Source organism: Halichoerus grypus, chromosome 7, assembly GCF_964656455.1.
Source record: "Halichoerus grypus chromosome 7, mHalGry1.hap1.1, whole genome shotgun sequence".
In the NCBI taxonomy this organism is placed as follows: domain Eukaryota; kingdom Metazoa; phylum Chordata; class Mammalia; order Carnivora; family Phocidae; genus Halichoerus; species Halichoerus grypus.
The window spans coordinates 17,904,604-17,931,995 of NC_135718.1; the positions used below are offsets into that span (position 1 = coordinate 17,904,604).

At 42.0% G+C, this 27,392-nt stretch overlaps 2 protein-coding genes across 9 annotated transcripts in view; one reads left to right on the plus strand and one right to left on the minus strand.

The window, feature by feature from the left end:
* ZDHHC6 (zDHHC palmitoyltransferase 6) overlaps positions 1-17,684 on the plus strand; it is a 29,846-nt gene extending 12,162 nt beyond the window's left edge. For 2 of the 4 annotated variants that reach the window (XM_036076701.2, XM_036076703.2), the window contains exons 7-11: positions 192-359; positions 1,389-1,430; positions 2,113-2,258; positions 2,349-2,395; positions 3,423-4,035. In XM_036076701.2, coding sequence (XP_035932594.1) covers positions 192-359; positions 1,389-1,430; positions 2,113-2,258; positions 2,349-2,395; positions 3,423-3,526 — 507 coding nt within the window. In that variant the 3' untranslated portion in view covers positions 3,527-4,035. Of the gene's footprint in view, positions 1-191; positions 360-1,388; positions 1,431-2,112; positions 2,259-2,348; positions 2,396-3,422; positions 4,036-4,796 lie in introns of those variants that run through there. The other 2 variants (XR_004912327.2, XM_036076702.2) reach the window with 2 other exon arrangements.
* The window catches only part of ACSL5 (acyl-CoA synthetase long chain family member 5), a 47,225-nt gene continuing 25,114 nt past the window's right edge, over positions 5,282-27,392 (minus strand). For all 5 annotated transcript variants that reach the window (XM_078077101.1, XM_078077102.1, XM_036076700.2 and 2 more), the window contains exons 4-22: positions 22,930-22,994; positions 22,722-22,823; positions 20,876-20,975; positions 19,484-19,662; positions 18,699-18,731; positions 18,555-18,606; positions 17,715-17,788; positions 17,030-17,107; positions 15,767-15,901; positions 12,773-12,907; positions 12,198-12,293; positions 10,083-10,155; positions 9,719-9,807; positions 9,313-9,429; positions 8,132-8,275; positions 7,393-7,494; positions 6,826-6,897; positions 6,302-6,448; positions 5,282-5,554 (exon numbers count right to left, since the gene is read on the minus strand). In XM_078077101.1, the coding sequence (XP_077933227.1) occupies positions 6,308-6,448; positions 6,826-6,897; positions 7,393-7,494; positions 8,132-8,275; positions 9,313-9,429; positions 9,719-9,807; positions 10,083-10,155; positions 12,198-12,293; positions 12,773-12,907; positions 15,767-15,901; positions 17,030-17,107; positions 17,715-17,788; positions 18,555-18,606; positions 18,699-18,731; positions 19,484-19,662; positions 20,876-20,975; positions 22,722-22,823; positions 22,930-22,994 (1,787 nt within the window). In that variant the 3' untranslated portion in view covers positions 5,282-5,554; positions 6,302-6,307. The remainder of the gene's footprint in view (positions 5,555-6,301; positions 6,449-6,825; positions 6,898-7,392; positions 7,495-8,131; positions 8,276-9,312; positions 9,430-9,718; positions 9,808-10,082; positions 10,156-12,197; positions 12,294-12,772; positions 12,908-15,766; positions 15,902-17,029; positions 17,108-17,714; positions 17,789-18,554; positions 18,607-18,698; positions 18,732-19,483; positions 19,663-20,875; positions 20,976-22,721; positions 22,824-22,929; positions 22,995-27,392) is intronic.

The following is a 27,392-nucleotide window of genomic DNA, read 5'->3' on the forward strand; positions in this document are numbered from 1 at the left end:
TATAGCAAGTTCCTCTTACAAGTTTGTCTCTCTTCTGTGTACACTAACATTACAAGAAGGAGGAAGCATTTTTAGGAGTGATACAAATTTGAGGAATAAATGTATATTACTATCAATACTATCAATAGTGTATTATTTAGAGCTGTTTGAGGCAGAGGGCATCTGCCATCTTACCTCTTTGTTACCCACAGGCTAAAGATCGAATTCAATATTACCAACTGGATGAAGTCTTTGTTTTTCCCTATGATATGGGAAGTAGATGGAAGAACTTTAAACAGGTATTTACGTGGTCAGGGGTCCCTGAGGGAGATGGACTAGCGTGGCCAGTAAGAGAAGGCTGTCACCAGTACAGCTTAACAGTAAGTATTTCTGTGCAAATAGGCTTTCCTTTCTGTCTCACCCTCTTCCCCTTAAGTGCCCCTTAACTCAGATGGCATTTTATAGTAAAATAAATCATACAATTTTTTTCAGTTTGGCAAAATAAATCCAAGTTAACAATCCTAAAGCACTCCTTGTATCATGTCTCTCTTTTAATTTAAATTTCTCTTTAATCCTTCATACATGTGACAAAGTCCTGATCCCTTCACTTAGTTATAAAATCTGGCCTAAAACTGCCTCCAACTTCTCCCTAATGGAAATCACACTTTACAGTCGGCCTGGTTTCCTCAGTGAACTCCTTGTGCATTCCTGCCACCTCTTTGTCCACACTGTTTTTTCTCTCTTCTGTGACCTCCTCTCTATCATAAATTATCAAGGCCAGTTTCAATCCGACCTCATCTGGATTTGGCACTTAACCATATGCTATTGTATGGTGGCTATTGTATGGTGCCCATGAGGTCTCATTTTTATTTAATTCTTTTATATCTTTAATTTGACAAGATTCTGGTACAGAGATTATGAGTTATCTTGATTTCCCCTACTATATTTAATATAGTACCATTTAATAAATTATTGCTGAATAGATTGTTGCTGAAGAAAAGTAAGTCATAATGATGACTTTCAGTGGAGACTTGCGGATGAATTTTGCAGTCTGTCTACCTTATCTCTAAAGAATCCGTGAATCTCTGTGTCCACTTTCAGGACTAGCCTGGAAGCCCCATGAGGGCAGTGAGCACATCTCCCTGATTCCTGGGCCATAGCGAATGCTCAATGAGTACACAGATAAAGACAGTGAGAATATGGAGAAGAAAGCCTCATGTCAGCTCCTACTCTCATAGGGCCCACTTTCCACTTTTCTAAAAAAAAAAAAAAAATATGTGGTCTTTGAATTGTCAGCAACTGTGAATGCTGGAAAATTGGGAGTTTGTCATGTCACTCTGGTATAGTACATGGCAAAGGGCTGTTTTCAACACCGAGAGAACATTTTTTCTTTTTATATCTCCAAACAGATTGAACAGTTGAAACAAAAAGCAGACAAAAGAATCAGAAGTGTAAGTTATATTTTTGCAATGATACTAGTTTCTTTTTCCTTTTGTCAGGCTCTACACTTCTGTATAGTTTTCAAAATTGCCTTTGAGTAGAAGCCAACTGTTGGCTTTTATTAAATAATGTTTCTTAATACAGTTGTTGAAATTTGATACAGTTCACTTTTGTTTTCTTTTAAGTAGTTCTACTGGAGGTTTAGAGGGAATGTGGTCAATTATATTGCCAACAGAAAAATAATTATCCTCAATATAGCTCATCAGTATGAAACCCATCCTTAAACTTCTGCTGTACAGTTTGATGGCCACTAGCCACATGTGGCTATTTAAAGTAACTAAAATTAAATAAAATAAAAAATTCAGCTCCTTGGTTGTACTAGCCACATTAGAAGTGCTCAGTAGCTACATGTGTCTAGGGGCTACCACATTGGTTACCACAAATATAGAACAGTTCCGTCATTGCAGAAAGTTCTGCTGGACAGCACTGCTCTAGAATTTAATTCTTAGCTACGTGCTTGAAATGCAGGGTAAGAAAAGCCTGGAGAACTAGAAACATCAGTTGCTTCCTATAAAGGAACTGGGAGGGAAAGACTTGTCACCTGATATTTTGGATCTACCTTTAACAATTTAAATTCAAATTTAAGAAATTCAGGGGTAAATGTTAAATTGTTTTTCTAATTATTGATGCCAGGTACGGTATAGAGTAATAGAAGATTACAGCGGTGCCTGCTGTCCTTTGAATAAAGGAATCAAAACCTTCTTCACAAGCCCCTGCACTGAAGAGCCTCGAATAAGGCTACAGAAAGGGGAATTCATTTTAGCCACAAGAGGGTTACGGTAAGTGATAGAAAGTACTGAATTTCTTCTTTAACGACGAAATTAGCATCTAGCCTAAAAAAACTAATTTTAATCTTTTAAATATTTCAGATACTGGTTGTATGGAGATAAAATTCTTGATGATGGCTTTGTAGAAGGTATGGAAATGGAAGGAAATGTTTAATAGACAAGGCTGCTAGTAATAATTCCAAATTTTGTGGGAATAACTCTTATAAACAATCAGTGTCACATGCATTAGGGCACATAATAGGAAGACACATCATCAAGCAACAGAAAAAGCCTTCTTATATTATTTCTCCATAGCACTTCTATGTATCAGGTCTTTTTAGTGGCAGCTAACATTGGAGCTCCTCATGATCTGTGTGATGGGCACTTGTAGAAGCGCTTCACTTGTGGTGAAGCCCCCAACAGCCCTCATTTACTTTTCATTGATGAGGAAACCAGAATGCACCGAGACTGAGCACCTTGCCCAAGACCACACTAAAAACAAGCCAGAGCCAGTGCTCCAGCCCAGGTAGCCTAGCTGTAGAGCATGTGTACCATCCCCCTGTGCCCTCTGCTCCCCCTGTGAATGAATATTCCTATGAAGTTAGGGAGACTCATGGATTGAAATTTTCTGTGTCTTTAATTTTTTTTTAATTTTTAGAACTTTTCCTTTTTAAAGATTAATTCTGGATGCTTTTTCCTAAAACACTGGGTTAATTGTAGATTAACCCCATATGACTACTTAGTCAACCTTGATATTAGAAATTTACATGTTAGAAAAAACCTAAGAAGGAAATTCACAGAGGCTACAGGGAGGTAGTCCCTGGAACAGGTGAAGTATGACAGTGTGCCCAAAACACCACGATCACACATGTGCAAGTGAATACCCATATTGAGAAATCCTGCCCACCCCCGCCCCATGTTCCACTTAGGGGTTGTCCTGAACCACATTAGTACCTTTCCTAGCTAATAGCATTTGGGAAATACTGGTTTTCTAGCTTCATAGACAGCATTTAAACATATATATATATTTTTTTTTCTCAAATTATGCTTATAAAAGATGGTAAAGGAGGAAAAAAGTAAAGCAGAACTAAAAGCTTATTGATTTGAAGTAATGGGACTTATTTGGCTCAGCAATATCACTAAATCTATTTACATTAATTTCATTTTCTCCATCAGGTGTTTCACGAATCAGAGGCTGGTTCCCTAGAAACTGTGTGGAGAAATGTCCCTGTGATGCTGAAACAGATCAAGCCCCAGAGGGCGAGAAGAAAAACAGATAGCCACTGTTAAAGTAAAATTACTCTTTAAGTCCTCTCCATTACTTGAAAATTGTACATATTACTAAAGAATTATGCAATGAGCCTACTCTGGTTAAGGTGTTCTTTTCCTTAAAGGTGCCCTAGTGCCATAATCTAAATATTTTTATTACCATTTTGAAATGGAGAAGCCATTCTGCATATGCCTTTGAATTCCTGCCCCTCTTTGTCACCTCTTCCTCTCCCCAAAAGGAAAAACACTTCACCCAAGTAAGTGAATTGCATTTTCTCTAGGATTTTTTTTATGCCCTGCACACTATGGACCTCACCTGCAGATACAGTTCCCCCTTTTCCAGGAGCATCTGCATGTGATGCTTTTATCCTCTTTCCCCCTCAGTTGTTATTTCTTATGTAATATTCTAGACACTATAGAACATATGTCAGATTCAATATAAGCTGAAATTTTATTACCTGTCTTTTAATAATGCAGATTTTGTCAAATCAAATAAATATCAGTGGATGTTCTGTATAAATCTAGTTTTTACTAGCCTCTTTCTTTTGGCTGATTAAAAAGGTTTGTCTTAGTTCTTTGTGGAAAAACTGCTCTACTACCTTGTGAAAAATTGGCATCTTTAACCATGAGTCTTAAGTTTTTCAGTAAATGAATTAATGGCATGAGATCCCAGCATTCTGGGAAACTTTCAACCTAGTGAGCTCCAACTGCCCATGTACACTTGAATCTCTCAAAACCTGAAGCTTATGCGAATGGTAGGATCTAAGCTGGTGGATTGGATGCTTAATGTTGAGCTTGTCTAAGCACCAGTAGAATTATAGAAGTCACCTACTCCCATACTAATTCTCTCCAAGGCAGGGAACTTGAGCCTTTAGGGGTTTTAACAGTTAACATTAAGAGAAGGACACTTGGAGATTTAGCAGTGAATGAAACATGACTCTGTCCCATTCTAGTGATAGGTGGGGAGGTAGACAGACAAGCAAAATAGGCATCAGATGGAGTCGTGGATTGTGAAGAAAGCAGGTAAGATGGTCTGATGGAAGTGACCTTTGACAGTTGAAGGGACAAGTCATATGCCTTTGGGAATAGCTGCGTCTTAGGCAGAGGGAGGAGCTAGAAAAACAGGCTGGAATGTGCCTGGCATGTCAGGAATAGGAAGGCAGCCAGTGTGGCTCAGCTGGAGTGAGGGAGGGAGAGAGTAGGAGAGGAGGTCAAGGTGGTAATCGGAGCTAGACCACGGAGGGACCCTGTAGGTTAATTCTTGTCTTCCCTTTGTTTCAGATACTCAAGAATAGACATTTCTTCAGCTTTTCTGGGCTCGGGGTCTAGAAAGACCATCCAGGAACATTCTCCTTACCTCCAGTTAGAGGACAGAAAGGAACACTGTTCAAGACTACTTAGAGCACAACAAAGATGGTAAAGGAAGAAACAATGAATCGTGTGCTTGGTTGGAGTTTGGGCTCAGCTGGTATTTGTTTTGTTATTCGCAGCTGTGGGAGAAGAGGGCCTGGTCCTCTCAACATTGCCTTTAGTAGCCACCAATCTTGGTTGCCTACTAGAATCACCTAGGGATCTTTTAAAAATCCCGATGCCCAGACCATTTCAGTCAGAATCCTTAGGGTGGCACCCAGCCATTATTAGGATCTCTTTAAACCCCTCAGGTAATTCTAATGTACAGCCCAGTTTGAGAGCCACTAGCTTACTTGATTAAGTGGTCCTTGATTCTGATTCTCATCATGGTCCGTGAGGAAACACACACCACAGTGTACGTGTTTGTGATAGTTTATTTTAAAGGCTTTACAAGTGGAAGCAACATGTGTTGTCTGGGGGTAAGGTATAGCAGGAACTGGAGTCCAGTAGAGAAAAGATCAGTCAGTTCCTTCCCAGAAGATAAGCCTGTGGTGTAGGCTCCATGCTTGCCCGTAGGTCTTTGTTCCCAGTTCAGGAGGTTTTTCCTCAGTGCTAGCTTCATTTACTGGAAAAGTGCACTTGACATGAGTTTAAACTCCTTCCCCCATAGCTTCCAGTTCAGCAGCAAACTGTAAGGAAAAGATTTAGTCATCAGATACTACTGTAGATAACACTTTGTGAACATTCTTTTTGGACATGTTATAGGTCCCATTTTTTTTAATTCTCCCAAGTCAGAGAAACTAGGGAGTTTAGGAAACGTTCAGTATGATCAAACTTCCCTTCCGTGGACAGACGTTAGTGTACACAGAAGTACATAGAAGAAAGTAGTCTTAAAGGTATGATTGATACTAGTGATAGGTTAAAAGATTAACCTATCTGATCAGTGGTTTTGAGGAATAGTTAGAAAACATGAATTATAAACAGCTTTTTAAAACTTAAAGGTCCCTTAATTTGAACATTTTTGGACGGCCTAAGTGCTGGGACTGTCAACAAGGTAGGTTTACTGTAAAACAACAAGGAAGAAGTCACTTTGGCTCTTGAGCTGGTGGTGGTCACTTAGAAAGCTTAGAGGTTGTGAGGAAGGGACAAAGAATAACAAGTGGACCTTGAAGAAAGGCATGTTGATAAAAGTAGACCAAAAACCTGAATATCAGCAACATTTAAGATGGGAAGGACAAAATTTATTTAGTTCAGGGCTAAGCTTTTACATTATAATTCTCCCAATATTTTTAAAAAAGCTGTAAGCTATGGTTTTTATTAATTTAGTAGCTAAAATAACAGACAAGAGGAAGGACAGAAGATGAACGTAAGATTAGTTTTTAATCCATATTCCTACAAGGCAGGCTACCTCTGAGTCCCCTCCAGCTTCTAAGTACCTTAACCTATTCCTGGATGTTCTCATACAGGCTGTTGATTTGGGTTCGAAAGTACTTGAAAAGCTCTCCCCGCTTTGCTTTCAGTGTTGGTGTTAAGAGCCCATTTTCAGTGGAAAATGGCTCTGGATGAAGAAGGATGCTTTTGACCTAGAAGAGAAGATGCGCGCACACACACACACACATTTATTAGTGATTCAGACTTTTCTGCAGAGCCCCCTGCATACTGTAAAGAACTTGAGAAAAGTTGGGTTGATGAAGTGGGAGGGTCAAGAGAACAGTAATACATGCCCATTCCCACAAACTGATAATTTGGGAAAGAAGCGAGAAGGGAAAATGGATAATAAATGGCAAAAAAGGATTGTACAAGTAACTACAAAAGGTCACTGCCATTTGTACTTAGTGGGTTAATGGTACAAAACCTCAAATAAATTCCTTGGAAGTTACACTGAAACCCTATTACAAATCCAAACATTAAGACTTTCTAGTATGGCTTGAGAGACCAGGATTACATCAGTAGTACATACCTGTTCAAAGGATTTAAGGCCACCATCTCTCCCAGTTTTCTTCAAGTCTTCTAAAATGGCTTCCTTTACAACCTAAGAATATGAAACACAGCTTAAAGCATGGCTGGTTTGAAAAAGAGACAAACGAAAGGCTAAACGTGAACCAAGTCAAAATGCCTACAAAAGCTCATCAGGATAAAAGCAGGATATAGGTGTATGTATGCACAAGCACATTTTATGCTTAATATTGCTCAAAGAGCTAATGAGAAGGAAAGGCAAATCTAAATGTTAACAGGGATTTTCTCTGGATGGCATTTTTTGATTCTCTTATTCTCCAATTTTTTTCCCCCATAATGAACATACTATAAAAAGAATAGAGGGTTTTTGTTTAACTTCCCATCCCATCCTATCCTCCAATCTAATAAAACCCATTAATCTATTTCAGCTACAGCCACCTATCCCAAGTGCAGGAAGAGTCTGTTCTTCCAAAGAGGAAGGCATCATTGGTGCCTGATTTGGTGGGGCCTCCTCTGCTCTCCCACCAGGGGCCCCAGGGGTGTGCATAGAGCTTGCTTAAAGGAGACTTACTTGGTTTTGGCACAGTTCTTCAAGGGAGCCTTTAACTCCAAGTTTGGCTACAAATGAGGGCAGCACTTCTGGGTCAGGAACCACCACTCCCACTAAGGACGACTATATAGAAAGGAAATAAAGGCATGTGAGAGCTAGGATAGTGGTGTCCCACACTGGATGAAGACAGCAGGATTCTATGTTGGTAATAGGTACTTCCCCAAGACAGTTCAATATACTATACTATACACTCTTGTCTCACCATGTATTTCAAACCTTCATGGAATGCTGATCCCATTTTCCTACTCAATATCTTTTTACAAAAATGTTCTATTCAAATTTGATGATTCAAAAAGAAATGGTATTCAGCATGAAGCCTAAAGCATCTCTGGCCTGTCTTTTGCCAAACCCCACCCACTCCCCAAAAGTTAAGCTTAAGCACAGTATGTATAAAATAGTTCCTTGTACCAGAGGAACTCCCACTGTAGTGGGAAACTGTGACATGGGGCCCTTTGTTACTGAATGGCTACCCTTTAGAATAACTGTTACAACAATTCTATTGACTTGTTCATAGACTCCATCATAGTTAAACAATTTTTTTTACATATGTATTGCCTTGAGGGTTGGAGTGTGACTTCACTTCTTTGGTTTTATAAGCTCAAATCTTCTCATCCTAAACTCATCTATCCAGATTTCCTGTAGCTGTCGGAGCCAGCATGGCCTGTACCCGAAAATAGCTATTGTTAAAACGGTGTATTACCCGTAAGCTATCCCCGTGCACAAAAATTTGCAACACTGGTCTACTCCTGATGTAGATATTCTCTATCTTCTCTGGAGCAATGTATTCTCCTTGGGCCAGCTTGAAAATGTTCTTTTTACGGTCAATGATCTTCAGAGTTCCATTCTATATGAAAGAGATAACAGCATCAGTGTTTTCGAGCCCTATGGGTGATGTCAGTGGATAGAGTGGCAAAGTCACAGGTATTTTCCTTCTGTAAACTTGATCTCTCTAGAGACTTTTGAGCAAACTTCCATTTCTCTTTGTTAGCTTTGGGGAAAGGGGAGGGGAGCGGCTTCCAGCAAGAACCTGTCAATACTGTTTTGTGCTCTGTGGAGAGCCTCAGAAAGCATCCCCAGAACCTGCTGAAGTTGTATAAATGGTTGCCTCATCCAATGAAGAAACGTTGCAGCTCTGAATTTCCGATAACTTAATTTCCAATTATTCCATTTCCAGAACTCTCGGGAATAGGGAAGGAGTTATATACTAAGACTTCTGGATTAGTTGGATCTCCCTCTCCTTGACTCCCTTTTATGTGTCGCTCCTATTAGATCCTGGAGCAGGCTGAGATAGCATCACTGTCCTAATGCTAATCAAGCAAGTCAATAATTGTGGTTGGTAGGACTGAAGCAGGGCTGGGGAAGGCTCTGACCAGCCACCAGAGGTCATTTGCAGCTTCATTTCTCTGAGCTAATTGGTCTGAGGAGCTTAGGTTCTTAGGGATTTGAACTGTAGAATTGGGACAAGTGGCAAATACAATCCACATGATCACACCCTAAGTAGGAAAACAGACTGAACCAACCATGGAACCATGAAGAAGGCGGACTCCAGAAATTACCCTTCAGTTCAGCCTAATGGACATTATCTGGAAGTGACTAATAAGGCATGGCCCTCTGTAACTCTAGTGTGGGGACTTACTCGGAATTAAATTTTTGGTCCATGGAAGAGCTAGGACTAGAACACAGATGTCCCACCTAGGTTCTTCAGCTGTACTGATCTCCTCTTCATAGTACGAGGATGCCACAAGCCAGCTAGGATACATCCCTAACCCAGCTGCCTCAGCTGACTTAATCTGCTCACATCTCTGCCCATCTTGCATATTATAATCAGATAGTTCTCTTCAGTCCAAAAGAGGCTCCCAGAAATTTTGAAGAAGTACCCACCGGGAGCCAACGGCCAATGTCTCCTGTGTGAAGCCAGCCGTCCTCATCCAGAGCCTCCTTGGTTTTCTCTGGATCCTTCAGGTACCCTTTGAACACATTGTTGCCCTTGATGCAGATCTGCACAGAAGACAGCACGGGCTGGTCACCCTGCAAAGGCTGCAGCTCCCAGCAGAGGCACCTGACAAAACTCCTCCTCCCACCTTAAACCATTCGGTGGTTCCCACTACGGTGGGGGCACCACCAGATGTTAGTCCCTGGTGTAGAGGCTAGGAAAGTGAGGCTCACAGATGTTCAGTTCCTTGTTAAAGATTTGAGTCAGACCCAAGTCTGCTCATGGTTGGGTGCTCCTTCTGACCTAAACCTCTCTACTGTGATTGGGTGTGACTACAGAGCACAGCCTACCCACCTCTCCTTCATTGTTCACTGAAAAGTAGTTCATGTCAGGTACGTCTTGCAGCTTCACATGATTGCAAGGCAGGGGGACTCCAACGTGCCCTAGAATACACCACATTAATTCAGCTGGGAAACCATGAAACTGATCATTCCAGGCACATTTCTGAGAGATTGATGGATTGACTCTAAAAGAAAAAGACTAAAAAGTTACCTGGTGCCAATGCTGGATAAATAAGATAGAAACGTCTGGACTGAAACTTGAGTTTGGCATTTGCCACATCTGTCCAGAGCATTGAGGTTATCTCACTGAAGCCCTCGTTCTGGGAGAACCCTTCTCCCAACCACTGCATCTCCCGCCCAATAGCTGGAGAACCTACCTGATGTCCAGTCCCCAGGTGATGTAAATGTACAGCCAGCAGTGCATTCTGTCTGACCATAAGCTTCGAACACCTGGGGAAACCAAAGAAGGGTCTGAGACTGACTCAAGACGAGGCATGAGGCAGCAGCGCCCTACAGCAAGATATGAGGAAAGCAAGGTCTCTCAAGGTTGGAAGATACTTGGTGTCCTAATACCTCCGACCCATGCCTGAGCTGCAAAATCTTTACAACTTGGATGCACTCAAAAACCAAAAGGCTCCAGAAATAGGCCAAAGTATAGAAACTGCTACTGTATTTCAGGAAAGGTAGCATTTCAAGTTGATAGGAAAATGCGAGTTATGAAGTGAAGTGACGCCCAGGGGCTGTGGAGCACTTCTGAGGGAACTGAAGAACGGGAGCAGTGTTTTGTTTTGTTTTGTTTTTTTTGGTGTTTTGTTGTTGTTGTTGTTGTTGCTTTTTAAGAGAAATGGCTCCAGCTGTGATATAGAACAGCGGTTGGCAAGCTTTTTCTTTACAGGACCAGATCGTAAATATTTTCAGTGCTGTGAGCCTCTGGGCTCTGTCTGAACTGCTTTGCCGATGGAGCACAAAATCAGCTGTAGACATCATGTAAATGAACGGGCATGGCTACCTTCCACTAAAATTTCACTTCTAAAAAGAGGCAACGGGCCAGATTTGGCCTGTGCTGCAGTTTGCCAACCCCTGGTATAGAGGATAACCTTGACCCGAGAGAGGCTGTCAGGGCAAACCAGGGCCGGAGCTGCTGCAGTGGGGGAGGGGCTGTGATAGGCAGACTGTAGAGATTGAGAAGGCGGCATTTCTGGGAAGGTTGTGGCAACAGGACCTACTGATCCATGGCTTTTAGGGGCTGAGGGAAATGAAAGTATTAAGAATGGCCAAGAGGGTGCGAATTTGAAAGAGCAGAGGAGCTCGGGCCTTGGCATCAATTCAGAATATTTTTTGTTGGTGGTTATACCCAAGGGGCTGTGGTGAGGACAAAGATCTAGTTCACTTGTGCTGTGCATGTTGGTCAAATGGATGAACTAGTTAGCTGTCTGGGGGGGAAAAAGAGAATTTCCACACCCAAGCACTTGTACTCAATTCCACATGGAATAGAGACTTTAATTAGAAAATTAAAACCATAAGAGTATCAGAAAGTATGAAGGACAGCAGTCTTATGGAATACTGGAGTCAGGGAGTCCTGTCTAAGCAATTCAAAAACCACAAATAAAGAAGTTTAATCAGTTTGATGACGTAAACATTTGACATTATTATATAGCAATCCACAATGCAAAAAGATGAGACTAGGAAAAATATTTCTAACAAAACAAAGACTAATATTATTACTATATGAACTCTTAGAAGCAATGTGAAAAGGAACCCAATTATCGTTCGGCCGTTTTTCTACAAGAAAGTAATAGAGTAATTCATGGAAGAAATACAAGTGCCAATAAGTGATAGAAAAGATGTTCGGTGTTAATAAAAGAACCAAAACTGCAATGAAGTTTTTTATGCATCTGGTTGACTAAGATTTAAATGACTTAAAAAGCCTGACACTGGCAAGAATGTAGGAAATAAGATCTCATGCATTATCTGCAGGAATGTATAAAAAAGACAAGATCTTTCTGAAGGGAAGTGTGATAATCTACATCAACATACAAAGCAAACCCATATATTTTGGCCCAGTAGTCCCTACTTGCAGGGATTTAATACCCTAAATTGATAATTGCATAAATACTAAAGGATACACAAGTATCCTTATCACTTCACTGATTATAATAGTGAAAAAATAGTGACTTAAGTGCCCAGTAGGAGAAGAGTTACTTAGGTACATCCAATAAACCATTTCAAAACCACTAAAATGATGTAGATCTTTATTTGACCAGGACCAATGTTGATGGGACACAGTTTAATAAGTATTTTAGAACTGATGGCAGTTTATATAAAGGATTCTGTACACAGATACATAAAGAGAAGGATTATTTTCTCCTGATTTTGAGATTTTTGGTGACTTTCTCCATGGTGTTCTTCAGTTGTGTTTTCATTTTTTAAAGACTGAGCTTTATTTGTGCAAAAGTGAAATAAGCTATCTTCAAAGAAGGTGCTTGGCTTACCGGACATCCCAGTGCCGCCCGGAGGAATGTCAAGACTGGAGAGGCGATGGGGGCAGCTCCAGTGACCATGAAGTGAACCTTCCCACCCAGGCTGGCCTGTTCAGTAGGAAAAAAAAAAAAAAAAGCCGCTGAAACCTATTCCCTTGCCTTCAGTTTCCTCCACTGCTAAATGGGTAGAGCAGCCTATCCAGTATAAGAAATAAACTAGTTAATAGGGCCTGGCCTTGAGGAAAAGCACTTAAAATGTTAGCTGCTCTTATCACTATCATCTATAGCTGGGACTCGACCTGCAGTTTTTAAATATTTCCTTGGATTTATATTCTCAGGCCCTTTGCATTACATATAATCTCAACAGATCAACTAAGAGAATAAGAGTATGCGTTAGAACCTACGTAAAATCCTTTTTTTTTTTTTTTTTTTTTTGCTTTTTGACCAATTTCCTTTAATGACAAAGTTGTCCAAGAGAGTAAACACCATCAAAGAGACACTCAGCCATCAGAGAAAAAGCAAAGTATGATAAGCTAGCCGGAAGCCCAGATATTTGCCTGGCTCTGTCCAGGACCCAGCCAACCTACCTGGATCTTTCCAAAGATGAGCTTGTCCCATATACTGTCACGCCTGATGATCCCCTTTTTCACTTCATTGAATTTACAGGAAATAGCCAAGTTCAACAAGAACTTCCTGAAGGGTGTCTTGGCTTCATTTTGTACCTGCAAGATGATAGCTCCTCTTAGTTCAAAACCAACTGGAGATACCAAAGCCATTCATCAGTGAGCAAGATATAGTGCCTTCTTGCTTCATAAGGAAGTGACTTTCATTCATGAACTGGGTTGCTAAATAATGATGATTCTGGAGAATTATGGCCCACTAATACATAAGTACACTGAGTATAAATGTACAGAGTTCTAGCTCCAGATTTCTTGTCCTTGGCAAACAACTTTGACAACTAAGAAAGCATGTCCTCAAAATGTTCTCAACATCTGCCTACCAAAATCACTTGGGAATACTAGATAAAAAACAGCTCAATGGGCAATACCTTTTGGGCTTTTAAAAGATCAAAGAAAGACCTAGGAATCTGATTTTTTTTTTTTTAAACAAGCACCACCTCTCCCCACCCCCATACCGCTGATGCTTATATACATTAAATTTGGAGAAATATCACTTTTCTCTATAATTAAAGTTCCTCTAGCCACACCGTACAAAACCCAATAGACTTTCCTACTTATTTCTTTCCTTTGGGCTTAATTCTGACACCATTTTATAAGCTCACATTATTTCTCTAGACTCCCTTATTCTTGCCTCACTGACTCTAATCCATTAAACACACCTGCCAAAGGAGAGCTTCAAGTACAACTTGAAATCCCCCTTATTTACAAAATTAAATCCTGAACCCCATATTCTGGCCTTCAGGACTCCATCCTACTGGAAGTCGGATTGAAGGAAATCAAGGTTCTTTTCCAGTTCAAAATTGGAAGAGAACTCTCCAGCCATCTTCCATATTTATATTTCCATTTCTGAGCCTGTAGCCAAATAGAGCTGTTCAACCTCACCTCCTAATGCCAACTGTGCTCTAGGCTCTAGGCATCTGCTCATGCTTATACCATAATTTTACCAGTGTCTCACCAGCTCTAAGATCTACTCTCAAGTAGAATCCTGTCATTCCTGATACCTCTTTCAACCTTAAGAGATTTATCTTCATTATTCACAAGACAATCTCCTCCTAATAAGTCACTGACAAAAGCTGGAATTTGGAGACTCACACTAATAAAGTCCTCCATTTTTAAAATAAGTGACAAAAGTAAACTCTGTGTTAAGTATCACCATATCACAAAAAAACTATTGAAAGTAAAAACATGTGGGGCCCCTGGGTGGTTCAGTCAGTTAAGTGTTTGCCTTCAGCTCAGGTCATGATCTCGGGGTCCTGGGATCGAGTCTTGCATCAGGCTCCCTGCTCAGTGGGGGGTCTGCTTCTCCCTCAGCCTCTGCTCCTCCCCCCTGTTTGTGCTTTCTCTCTCAAAGAAATAAAATCTTAAAGAAATATAGTGAGCTTTATAAAGAAAAAGAAAGTACAAATGTCTGGGGCGCCTGAGTGGCTCAGTCAGTTAAGCATCCGACTCTTGGTTTTGTCTCAGGTCGTGATCTCAGGGTCATGAGATCAAGCCCTGCATTGGGCTCTGCACTTGGCATGGAGTCTGCTTAAGATTCTCTCTCCCTCTCCCTCTGCTCCTTCTGCTCATGTGCTCTCTTTCTATCAAATAAATCTTTTTTTTAAAGTAAAAATGTCTAACAACATGAACAAAAACCATAATAACCACCAAATAATTCCATAGCATGCTGAGAACTGTTAGGATTGTTAACAGTTATGTTAAAAACAGCACTTTCAGTGTCCCGGGGTCATCTGTGTTCTAGAATGCTGCCTGCCCCATCACTGAAGCCCCAGGATAGTGTCTAAGATTCACATGTTAAAGGGGAGAGCTAGAATGGCCATGTGGTGTTATTTCCCCAGGGCTCCCATGCCTATGGAATTATGAAGTGATCAAACACCTGGTTAAGAGACTGGATTCCATTACTATTTTGCCTGGGTTCATAGCCCAGTTCCAAGGACTCTTTGGGAAGATTAGACAATCCAAGACTTGGGTGAGAAACATTAAAGATAAGCTGGGGACATGTTATGTCCCAAAGCAGGGAAGCAATCAGAAACTACTGGGGTTACATCAAAAGGACACATGAACAGCTTGATGGGGCTCCCAACTTACGGTGGGACAATTTGGACATTACGAAGAATGACTGAAATGGATTAAGCATACAACTACGCAAATCACAAGTTCATAATAGTACAAAGGAAAAATCTTGGTCATTTCTGAAGATCACTGAGGCACCAATTCATTATTCTAAAGATTGATAAATAAGGGGAAAGAATATTTGTCATGTCTTTCTGGAAGAATCTCAGCTAATGAATGCAAAAGAAATAACTGAATTGAATTAGAAAAATCACCATGTTGTACACTCTAATGAAAAATAGAGCAGTGATCAATGACAACTAACTACTTTGTGACAATATGATTCTGGCCCAACCCCCCTTATTGGATGTGACTCTGGTCAAGCTTTTTTTTTTTTTTTTTAACCTCTGAGGCTCAGTCTCTTCAGCTGTAAGTTGGAAATAATAAGTGTAAATGTGATTTCCTGTGTTTTTGTGAGGATTAAATGACAGAATGCATATGAAATGTTGACCGTGGGACCTGGTACCTCAGCAAGAAGCTCAATAGCCAGTAGGTGTTATGAAATCAGTGCCAGCTCCTCAGTAAGTTGGCTTAATTTTGAGGGGCTCCCCAAGTCTCCAAATTGAGCTCTTTCTTCAGATCTGGTCCACGTGATCTTATCCAGATGAATGGGAGTTTCATTTATTATGGTTTTTCACAGTTGCATTTGTGAATGTGGCCATAAGTGGGTGTTGTAGGGAGTAGGGGGTGGAAGTGGAAAAAATATCTCAGCAACACGGAGTCCGTAAGAGCCTCAGTCAGGCCTAAGCCTTCATCTCAGGGCCAGCCCAGCAGAAGCCAGGTTAGTACCTTATCGTAGATTCTGTTGAGTAGTCGAGGCACGACAGGAAACACTGTGGGCTTCAGAGTTTTCATGTCTTCAGGCAGCAACCGAATATCTCCTTGGAAGAAACCAACTTTGCCACCATATGAATACATAATAGCCTAAAAGCAAAACCAAAGGGCAGGGCTCAGAGCCAAAGGCCCCCTGCAGGTAGGGCCTGTCTTGGACAGAATCGAGGAACTAGGTTGACATCCATGGGCACTTTCCTCTGTACACCGCCCTCCCCACACATTTCAGATACCCAGAATTCTGAGAGCTGACCCCCAGGACAGGTTGGGAACCCATTGCAGCTGAGGTGGTGGGACAGGCAAGACAGACGGTGAGACTGAGGGCCCACCCTGTTCCACCCATAGCTCTGAGTGACAGTCCGAGACGCTGTCCTTCGTCAGAGACCATTCACTAGCACTCAGGACAACACTGCCAGTTAGACTAGAACATCCTACTGTTGCACGACCATCGCAGTTTCAGAGACATGAAAATGTGGGGAAAATATGCTTATTAAAATTGATATTTTATTAATCAGATGTCAACACTTCAGCCCAAGGAGCTGAACTGTTCCTTTTGGAGCTTGATGCATCAACAGCTAAGCTGCTTAAGGTGTTTAAGTGAGAAGCAAAGAGAGGAATTTCCATCCATCCTACCACATGTGTTTTTGGGAAGCCAGCACTGCTTTCAGTTCTCAAATCAGCCCCAGAACTGCCTGAAAAGCCCACAGGCCACTCACAGAAAGGCAGCTCTCTGGCACACGCACAATCCTGAATGGCTCTACCTCACACACACTGAACATCTTGAACATCTTGCCTGGATCAAATGCTCCTTCTCTGCCCTTCCAGGGGCTGGGTGGGGGCGGGGGGGAGAGACACTCCCTTTTTTCTAACCTGAGAACTGCTAAAAAAAAATTCTAACCAAAATAAAATTTAAAAGAAGAAACAATGTTTCCTATCCCAGCTCAGAATCAAGAGCAGATAGTAAGCTCCTGGCTAGGACTTCAGGACTCACAGGCACCCTGTGTGAAGGCAGGGGCAAGCATCAGTCCTGCTGGACAGACCCAGAGCCCTACTTCCTGCTAGGAAGGCTTTGCAGCAAGTTAGCAGTTATGCCGGGGTCAGGACTCAGCTGCACCAGCTCCCTGCCCACTGCTTTCCCATGGGAGAAAGGACTGGAAATGTTGTGTAGCTGCCTTTGGAATAAACATGGAACTAGCAAGTCAGGACTTGCTGGTCACTCACCTCTACAATCCTCTCAAACATATGAGCCAAGGGGAGGTAGGATATGGTCACATCCTCAGAGGTGGGCTTGAAAGTATGCTACAGATCAGAACAAGGAGAGGCAACATTGGGTTAATGCCAACTTTCTCTTCCAAAGGAGATTTAAAAGCAGCTCCTATTAACTATAGCTAATAGTTTATAATACTGTATTGCATATCTGAAAGTATTAAGTAAGTAGATCTTAAAGGTTCTCATCACAAGATAAAAAACTGTAACTGTGTGGTGATGGATGTTAGATTTATTGTGGGGACCATTTTGCAACATACACATATATGGAATCATTATGTTGTACATCTGAAATTAATACAATGTTATGTCAATTATATCTCAATAATTTTTTTTTATTTTAAAGAACCACTCCTTCCCGGGACTGCCACACACAGTTGTACATGTGGTACACTATATAACTCTGAGAGGTGCCCCTTAACTTCACTGAGTGTAGAGATGTGCAGCAACTCTAAAAGACCAAGGCTTGAAAATGCACAGTCCTCTGGACAAAGAAGCACCACTATTTGTCCACATTCAGGCCTTTAACATGATTTTTGTTTTTGTTTTCTGTATGTCTCTGCCTCCTCTAACATCACGATTAAAATCTTACGACAGATTTACATTTTAATGAGGACCTCTTTTTCAGTTGACCACTGACCTCTATATACTCGATGAAAGAAGAAACATTTGAAATAATATTTTGATGGGTCAGCATGGCTCCTTTAGGGTCACCTGTAGGAAACAGGACATGGAGATAAAGATCCTTTAAATAACTAATAGGTAGCCTTTGGCTATGAAAGAAGAAGCTGCATTCAGTTGGTTCTGTTCCAGAGAGCCAAGAGCTGCTTCTCCTGTCACCCGCGTCCTCTTATGAATGGTATAGGACTCTGTTTATGAATGATTAATGCCCCCAGAGACATTCCTGCTGACAACATCATTAGCCACAATCTCAGGTTGCAACAGTCAAAAGCAAAAATCCAAGTAATCCCACCTTGTGCTGTCTTTATGTTTAGGACTTCAGACCTAACTATATTACCTAACTATCACATTATAAACTGGTACAATGGACAGGAGGATATGGCCATAGGTCATCATGGGCCATATCAAAAGCTATTAGGAGTTCTAATAGAGAAGCTACTGCAGGGGTGGGGGAAGGCACACACTGATCTGTGTAGAACTCTCCCTGGGTCACCTTGATGGAGCGAAACTATTCTGGCACTGTCAGATTGAGAGAGTGGAGTTGGGGAAGAAGTTTGACTTTGTGGTGCCGTCTGAATGGCTCCTGAAATCCATAGCATGGAAACCCCTCCCAGTGTGTTCAATGAAATTTATTTGCTTATACTTCTGTTTTTCCATTGGGGCATCCATGCTCAAAAGCTTTAGGTTGTAAGACCCTAAGAATAGGGCTCATTATAGGGTATATTTACCAGCCCACCCATGACTCAAGCCATGTTTTTGGCCGACCAGGGGCCTCTGGGACAGCTTCATGCACACTGACCTGTGGTCCCACTAGTGAAGCAGATGATACTCAGGTCTTCTGGTCTAGGAGGCTAGAGGGGGAGGGAAGCACAAGGGATTAACCTACCAAGAGCTTTGGGAATTGAACAGGGCAAGATTCACATTTGGGCAGAAGAAAACTTACCACAGGTTTCTTGAAGTTCTCTTTGCCTAGATTCTACATGAACAGAAAGCCAAGAAAGGAGGTCATTAGTTAAGATGGAAAGACTTATGACAAATACAGCCCCCTCTTTCTCTTTTCCATGCAAACACCTCCCTTTTCTGTGGGAAGAGAACCAAAATTCTAACCCAGATCAGGCCTAGAAGCCAAATTCAGGCACAGTGGAAGGCCCAGGGACGAGCATAAAGTTTCTCTAGAACAGCGACGTCAAGAGGGCAGATTCCACATGTCCAAACTTCCCACTCTTGAGGTCCAGTCATCTAGGACCATTACTAAATCTTTTTGAATAACAGGAATCGTTGACTTTTCAGGGCTTCCTACATAGCAGGCACTGTTCTGAACACTTTCTAGAGATTAACCCATGCAAACTCTTTACAACTCCTCCACAAGGTGGGGACGATGTCGGCCTCATTTTACAGAGGGGAGAAGGGAGATGTGGAGAATCTTGCCGAAGGTCACCTAACTCATAGATGTGGCGCTGGAATGTGAACCCTGCCACCAGACTCCAGGACCCCCTCTATTTCGCTACCGCTGAACTCAGTATTGATAAATCCTCTACTTCGAAGTCGGTGCCCACGGGCCACAGACTGCTTCTCCTCCGACACGGTTTCTGAATTGTTTGAGGGAAAAGTATTCTCAAAGCCTCACAGCAGGAGTCTTGTGGACCCCGTGCTCTCTGGTCGGCGTCCTGCTCGTTGTCCTGGTGGCAGACCAGCCTTCGAGCTGTTAGTTGAATTTAGGGCACATACCTCAGCATCAAACAGGGATAAGATCTCGATTCCACTTTTCTCCGCTCTTTGCTTCAGGTCATCCTCAAAGGGATCCATGAGGATGATCATTTTCAGGCCCGGGGTGAGGCCTTTCTCCACGTTCTCTATCAGCATTGATGCCTTTTTGGGTGTATCGCAGATCACTGTGGCGATATCAGCTGAAAGCAGAAACAGAGCCGGAGGTCACCGTCTTGCTCTGCTCTGTCCCTGACTGCCTTGCAACGAGGGAGAGATTTTTGAAAATTTCAAAGCTAGTGGGTACCCAAAAGAGATTACATCTGCAAATCAGATTTATAATGCATAAAACCTGAAGCATTCCATCAATAATAAATGAGCTTAATGGAAACAGAAGCACATAGTTTTCATGCATGCTGCCCAGATAGTTTACAGTTTCTAGAGTCACGAAACTCCTTCTGCTTAAGAGTACGGACAACAGGGGCGCCTGGGTGGCTCAGTCGTTAAGCGTCTGCCTTCGGCTCAGGTCGTGATCCCAGGGTCCTGGGATCGAGCCCCGCATCGGGCTCCCTGCTCGGCGGGAAGCCTGCTTCTCCCTCTCCCACTCCCCCTGCTTGTGTTCCCCTCTCTCACTGTGTCTCTCTCTGTCAAATAAATAAATAAAATCTTTAAAAAAAAAAAAAAAAAAAAAGAGTACGGACAACAAACATGGATCACTCAGGTGTGGTCCTGTCAGTGTGTTTTATTTTGGGGAGGGGAGTACGGAGTAGAAGGGAAAAGAAGGGACAAATGGGATTTTAGCAGGCAAACATTTTATGATTTGACATGTTAGCATTTTCTTGGATACTTGTTTGTAAAAATAAAAAACTTGTGATTGTGTCTATAGTCCAGATGCGTCTAGTCACTTAACCTACTAGTTCTGGGACAGAAAGTAAGACCTTGGATATGTGAAACAGGTTGTCACTTGACCACTGAACTTGTACTTGTTTCTCTAACAATGGTATTTCTTTTCTACAAATTCACCGTGGACATTGGTACATGCTGACTAACTGTACTGACTGGATTTACAACAATAGGAAATGAAATCAGTGGTTTCATAGTGATTTAGTCAATTAAATGACTTAGTCACTCACTTTGTGACCTTTTATCCAGTGTGCCAAAGTAAGTAGTCTTATCTCTAAACTCTATCGTCACACTCTGCCACCTTGGGCGTTTCATCGAACTTTCTGTGTAGAAGCCAACCCCTGCTTGGGCTTTTTGTAATTTCCTTGTAAATTATAGCCTCAGTACTATAGAACAGAAAAGACTTCAGCAAATTCTGGCCATAGCATTCCAAGTTGGCTAGCAAAAGCAGATATTGAGGAATTACTTAGCATTAAGACAGAATCAAATTATAATTTAATAGCAAAGTCTTACCCTTGTTGACAATGAATATGATGGCTTCTGCTCCCAAGGTATCATACAGCGGGACAACTACCATGGAGTATGTGTAACAAGCCAACTCAGAGATGATCCACTGTATGGGGAAAAGCTCAAGTAAGGACTAGAGAACACTTTGAAAAGGAAGAGTATTACACTTCAGTCATTCAGGCAACAAATGCTTATTTGATGCTTTTGTGTTAAAATAAATCACCTGGGGGCCCTAGAGACTTCCATTGCTAATGCTATAGAGTACAGTTAAATAAGAGAGGTAAGCTAGCACAGACAACTACAGTACAAAGGACCAACATACAAAAGTAGAGTGTGGTAAGTTCCATCCATAAAAGGTACAGAAACCACTAGTTTTAAGGGATTTTTTTAGGTGGGGGACAGAGGGGCAGAGGGAGAGAGAATCCCAAGCAGACTCCCCGCTGAGCATGGAGCCCTACACGGGGCTTGATCTCAAGACCCTGAGATCATGACCTGAGCTGAAATCAAGAGTTGGATGCTTAATTGACCAAGCCACCCAGGTGCCCCAGTTTTAAGGAATTTTAAGGAAGGAGAAATCACTTTGGAGTGGGGTAAAGGCCATCTGGAACTGCTTTGGGGAAAGTGATAGAAATTGGGGAGGGCTTTGAAGGACTGGTAAGATTTGGCTATGGAGATGGAAGCAGGGCAGGCATTCAGGGAAGAAGGAAGTGGATGAACAAAGATAAGATAGCACAACATCACTGTGTATACATCAAAAGGCATGAAGAGCAATACAAAATGAACTGGAAAGGTGGGTCAGAATCTGCTAATGGTGTTATGTACTGAATTGTGTCCTCCCCACCTTAAATTCATGTTGAAATTAACCCCTGCTTTTGGAGATAGGGGCTTTAAAGAGGTAATTAAGGTTAAATAAGGTCATAAGGGTGGGGTCCAATGTGACTGATGTCCTTGTAAGAAGAGGAAGAGGCAAGAGGGATGACAGAGAAAAGACCATGTGAGGACTCACTTTGAAGGCAGCCACCTGCAAGCCAAGAAGAGAGGCCTCAGTAGAAACCAAACCTGCTGACACCTTGATCTTGGACTTACAGCCTCCAGAACCATGAGAAAAGAAGTTTGTGTTGTTTAAGCCCCCTTGTCTGTGGTATTTTGTTATGGCAGCCCAAGCAGATGAATACACTAGGTTTGGCATTAAGTTCCTAAATGAGAGTCAAGGATATCTCTTCCTGTTGAGGCTGGGTGTCACAAAGGTGGATAATGTAGATTCACCGAAAAGTGCAGTCAGTGCCCTCCCAGGGTTTTGGTTAAACAACTGGCACTAGGGAGCATAGGACATCCAACCATTCTGCGGCAGCTTTCTCTGAGGATATTGGTCTAATGACTTAACTAAAGCTTAATTCCAATCATCTTAATGTGTAACATCTGCTCTCAATCACTGTGGCAAGATGGGTACGCCAGTCTCAGTGGCAATGGGTACCTTATTTGACAAGTTCAAGTACAACACGCAAGTTCCAATTCTAATACAGATAGCTCCCCCTTTCTACAATGTCCACAAGCTCTTATTTGCCAGCCCCACATAGCTTCCTTATTTTCCTCATACAACAAAGAGACTGACTTAAAGGGAATCATCATGGGCTAGGAAATGACAGAAATCTAGGTACTAACTTAGAGTACTAGGCATTCAACCAGGGATTAAGGAGGCCCTGAGCTGTAACTCTTTACAGGGGGACAATAGTTAAAGAATAGGAAAGCTTTAAATAGTTTTGGTAAGTCACCAGCAAGTGTCAGAGTGCTGGTTTCGGGGCGGGGTTTAAGTCTTTAGACTCATTTCTGGAGTTAACTTGAGCATAGTTACCTCTGGCCTGTTCTGAGCAAAGATGCCAACAAATTGGTCTGGTGATGGCTTATATCCTTTATACAAGAGACAGGAACCCAGGCACTCTGCACGATCACACACCTATGAGAGAGACGGGGGGAAAAGCAGTCAAGACCCCAAAGAGACCAAATTATCCAGAATACCACAATAACAAAAGAATCTACCCAAAACCATGGGCATGACTTACCTGCTTGTAGGACAGCCACCTGTAGGGCTGGTTTGGTTTTCTGTATCCCAAGCAAGGCCCATTGTCTAAAAACATGACGTTAAGAGAAAATGAGTGCCAGCTTCAAATCCTTTGGATCAAGAAGGTAAAAGGGGATTAGGAAGAGACGAGACACAAAGGAGGAGAAATCCAGTAAGGATGTGGGCTTCTGTTATGCGTCAAGAAAAGTCAAAGGCAGTAAGTACTCAGTTCTCAAAGGCAGAGAGAGTCTTACAAACTACATCTGAAACATTTAGGAAATGCACTGAAACATTTGGTTTGGTGTTGGAATATGTGACCTCCGTGGTAATAGGCATTTGGAGAAAACCAGGAGTATGGACTACCCACATGACGTGAACAAGTAAAGCCCATAAGTAAACACAAACAGCCTACCTCTATTGCATAATCTTGGATTGAGCTTCCTTATCATAAATGTATGCTCATAAAAAATACAGAAAAAAATCAAAATATGAGCTGTCAATGATTTCATCACTTAAACACTATTATTAACACTGATACTGATTTTCATAGTTCCTTTGTATAGGTTTACAGGATTATGTTCATGCCACAGATATATTTTGGATCCTACTTCCATCCTCCATTTGATATAAAAATCCTCATGTTATTATTTCTTCTCTGTAGAGATTTCAGTGGCCTTTTGTGGGCAACTGAGGAAGGGCTCTGTTGCAGTGACTTTGTCTCATTGTGGGTATTTGGGTCGTTTCCAAGTCTGACACCTGAAATAATGCTCTGATAAATATTTCCAAATTGCTAATTTCAAATTCAGAACATTTCTTAGAAGAGAGTCTCTGAAATGAAACACCATGGTTGGGGTGGGCTCGGAGGTTGTGGTGGTCAGAACAGCTCAAGTTTTTGATCCCCTGCACCACATTTCTTAGCAGAGCAGTTGTGAGAAAGGACTTTTCTCCCACCAGCGACACATCAAGTCGTACAAGTATCTTTTTCACATGCCTTCTGGTTTGCTAGGTTTAAAAAGTTAGTACTTTAAGTTTCTCTAACAGCAATTTTTTTGAAGATTTTATTTATTTGACCGAGAGAGAGAGAGGCAGGGAGAGGGAGAAGCAGGCTTCCCATGCAAGAGCAGGGAGCCCGATGTGGGGCTCGATCCCAGGACCCTGGGATCATGATCTGAGCCGAAGGCAGATGCTTAACCGACTGAGCCACCCAAGGGCCCCTCTAACAGCTATTAAAGTTTCCCTTGTTTCATTTGCTCTCTTGAATCATCTGTTAATGTACTTTGCCTGTTTATATGAGAATGTCTCCTGAGATACTGAGGCTCATAAGGAACTACAGAAACATATACACACCCATGCACACACACACACAGGTACACTCTTGTCCATACACACATACATCTGCCTTCAGTATCTTTACAATTGTGTCATACATTTGACGAGAAGAATTAAACGTCTGAAGAGCTAACGTTCGGGAACTCCGCTTACTAGAATAAACAGCCATGTCAGCCAGGAGAGCCATGCGATGGTGCTGTTAGGTGAGGGAGCCACGCTAACTAACCGAGAAGCCCCCACGTCTAAGCCAGAGCGAGATAGAGTTATCGAGAGAAAAATAGAAGGGAAGGAAATTTTACCTAGAGGCTCTAGTCGAATTGCTGAGAGGGATTCGGGCCTTGCTGAAAGGAAGCATTCAGAGCCAGAGTGACTACGAATTCAGAGGCAAATCGGTGAACTTCCAATCTAAGTGACAGAGGAAAAGGGATAGAAAGCTGGAAAGACAGAGCCACTCTGATGAAAGAGATATTTACAAAATGAATGAGGAGCCTGTCCACAGGAAATGCGAGGACTTTTTCTCTCTGCTGGAACAGCTGTATGACAGCTCAAGACGTCAGGGCTCACACTGCAGCTTTCCCAGAGGCAAGGCAAGTCTGGCTCCTGAGGTGTTCCCAGCCTCCGCTCCATCCCAGAGAATGCACCCCCGGCGGGCTACCACTGCAGTCCCTGGCCTTAATGTTCCTCACTAGTGCTAGCTACCACTGATGGAATGTTCTCTGTGCACATTAACCGACTATTGTTATCCCTAAGGTACTAACTAAGCATCATGGAGGACTGGGGCAGTCTCTTCAAGCTCACCCAGTAAGAAATGGCAGCAAATGTGGAAAAACCATACCACATCACGTCACTTCCCTAATGATGAAAGTTCTAGCAGAGGCCCATGGCCAAGGAACAAGTCAAATAATTGGCCCTAAGGGGCGCCAACTGAAGTCTCATTAAATTCCGTGCCCTAATCAACTTCAGCCTATTTAGCCCAAGTCCCGACCAGGCAACAGCCTAGCCTTTGATCAATATATTCAACTCAGATGTCCATCTGTTCTTAAGGTGGGGTCATCTACAAAGAGCCCACCAGTTGACTTCTTAGCAGAGTTGCTGCCCTCAGCTAAGCAGAGTTGAAACTCTGACATGCAGAACCCCTGAGAAGCTCTGTTCAAGATTCAGATTCTTAGGTCTCACTGTGTGGAAATCTGATCCACTGCAACCGGGTGGAGCTAGAGGGTCTGTATTTTAAATATTATCCATAGCAGATTCTCAACACAGACCATCTATTGGGTAGGGTAAAAGTATATGTTAGAGCCGGGGCACTGGGGTGGCTCAGTTGGTTAAGCATTTGACTCTTGATTTCAGCTCAGGTCATGATCTCAGGATCGTGAGCTCAAGCCCTGATCAGGCTCCATGCCCAGCATGGATTCTTAAGATTCTCTGTCTCCCTCTCCCTCTGCCCCACTGCCTCTCTAAAAAAAAAAAAAAAGGAAAAAAAAAGTATATATTAGGGCTGATGTATTCATCTCCACTTGGGACCAGACGTATCATTTTTCTATTTCTCATGCCTGCTTTCAGGAGAAGCCATTTCACTTTATCTGTTGAGTTGTAATTCAGTTTTGAAAAACATATTCTAAATGAAGGATCTTATATGCCACGTAACATGTGCTAAATGGCTTGTTTCTAGTTACAATAACAACACAATAAAGAAAACTCAAGGAAGAAAAATGTGAAAAATAGAAAATTCCCAAGGAAAGTTTGTTATATTAACCATATAGTATCTTAAGTTGCCAAACAATAAAGAAACTAATGGTTGGTTTGGGTTTTGTTATTTGCATGGAAGTCTAAGTAAGTACTGATTTGGAGTCAGAAATACCAAGTTAAGTCCCCTTTGGAGCCTTCATATAGAAGTTTTTTTTACAATAAACCTTTCTTTCTTTTTTTTTTTTTTTAAAGATTTTATTTATTTATTTGACAGAGAGAGACAGCGAGAGAGAGAACACAAACAGGGGGAGTGGGAGAGGGAGAAGCAGGCTTCCCGCTGAGCAGGGAGCCCAATGCGGGGCTCGATCCCAGGACCCCGGGATCATGACCTGAGCCGAAGGCAGACGCTTAACGACTGAGCCACCCAGGCGCCCCTACAATAAACCTTTCTTTGTCTGGAGGTACAACTACTCTTATAAAACACTTAAGAGCTGACTGAAAATAGAACAATCCAGTCAAACAGACAGGTTTCAATATCAGCTGCAACATTTTCTAGTTCTGTCGCCTTTGGAATGTTCCCGAACCTCTGAGTGTCTGTTTCCTCATTTTTAAAAGTAGAGGCAATAATAACTAATCCTTAAGGTTTAGAGGAGGTTAAGCAGTTAAGATGTGTGTGGTGCCTGATGCACTTGACAGGAGTTGACTAGTAAATATCGTCATAGTCAAAGGCAGAAGGGAAGAAGGGATAAGAAGTCACACAGGCAAGGGCGCCTGGGTGGCTCAGTCAGTTAAGCGTCTGCCTTCGGCTCACATCATGATCCCAGGGTCCTGGGTTTGAGCCCCACATTGTGCTCCCCACTCAGTAGTAGGGCCCCTGACTTCTTACCTTGTCCTTGACCCTAATGTTAGTCCTTGCCAGTACTCTTTAGTATCGCAGAAGGCAATGATCTTTTGGACTTCCTTAGAAAGGCTGCCACATGGACTTTGGCAGGTTCATTTGGAACGTATCAGGGCTCACTACTTGTTTCTGTATGACTGAACACAATGCGAGGTGTGCTAGTTTCCTTTCAAAATCAGCCAGCTAATACTTCTCCCTACATCTTTTTTTTTTTTTTTTTGGTGACATTCTGTCCAGACATAGGTTTGCCTGTGTGACTTTTTATTTTTTTAAGATTTTATTTATTTATTTGAGAGAGAGAGAGAGCACGAGCTCTCTTTAGCCCTGAATGCTAATTCTGGCTCAGATTCTGCATCTATAAATGCAGGGAATTGCATTTATGTAAGTCCTATTTCTAAACAAATATAACAGTGAGTTAATCAAAATACCTTCCCCCACATTATTATCAGCTCTTTACCAACTTGACAGGGAAGTCTTCCTTGTGTTAAGTAAGGGACAGATCCAGAGGGGCAAAGTGATTTTGCACCAGGTCACACAGCTGGAAATGGAAG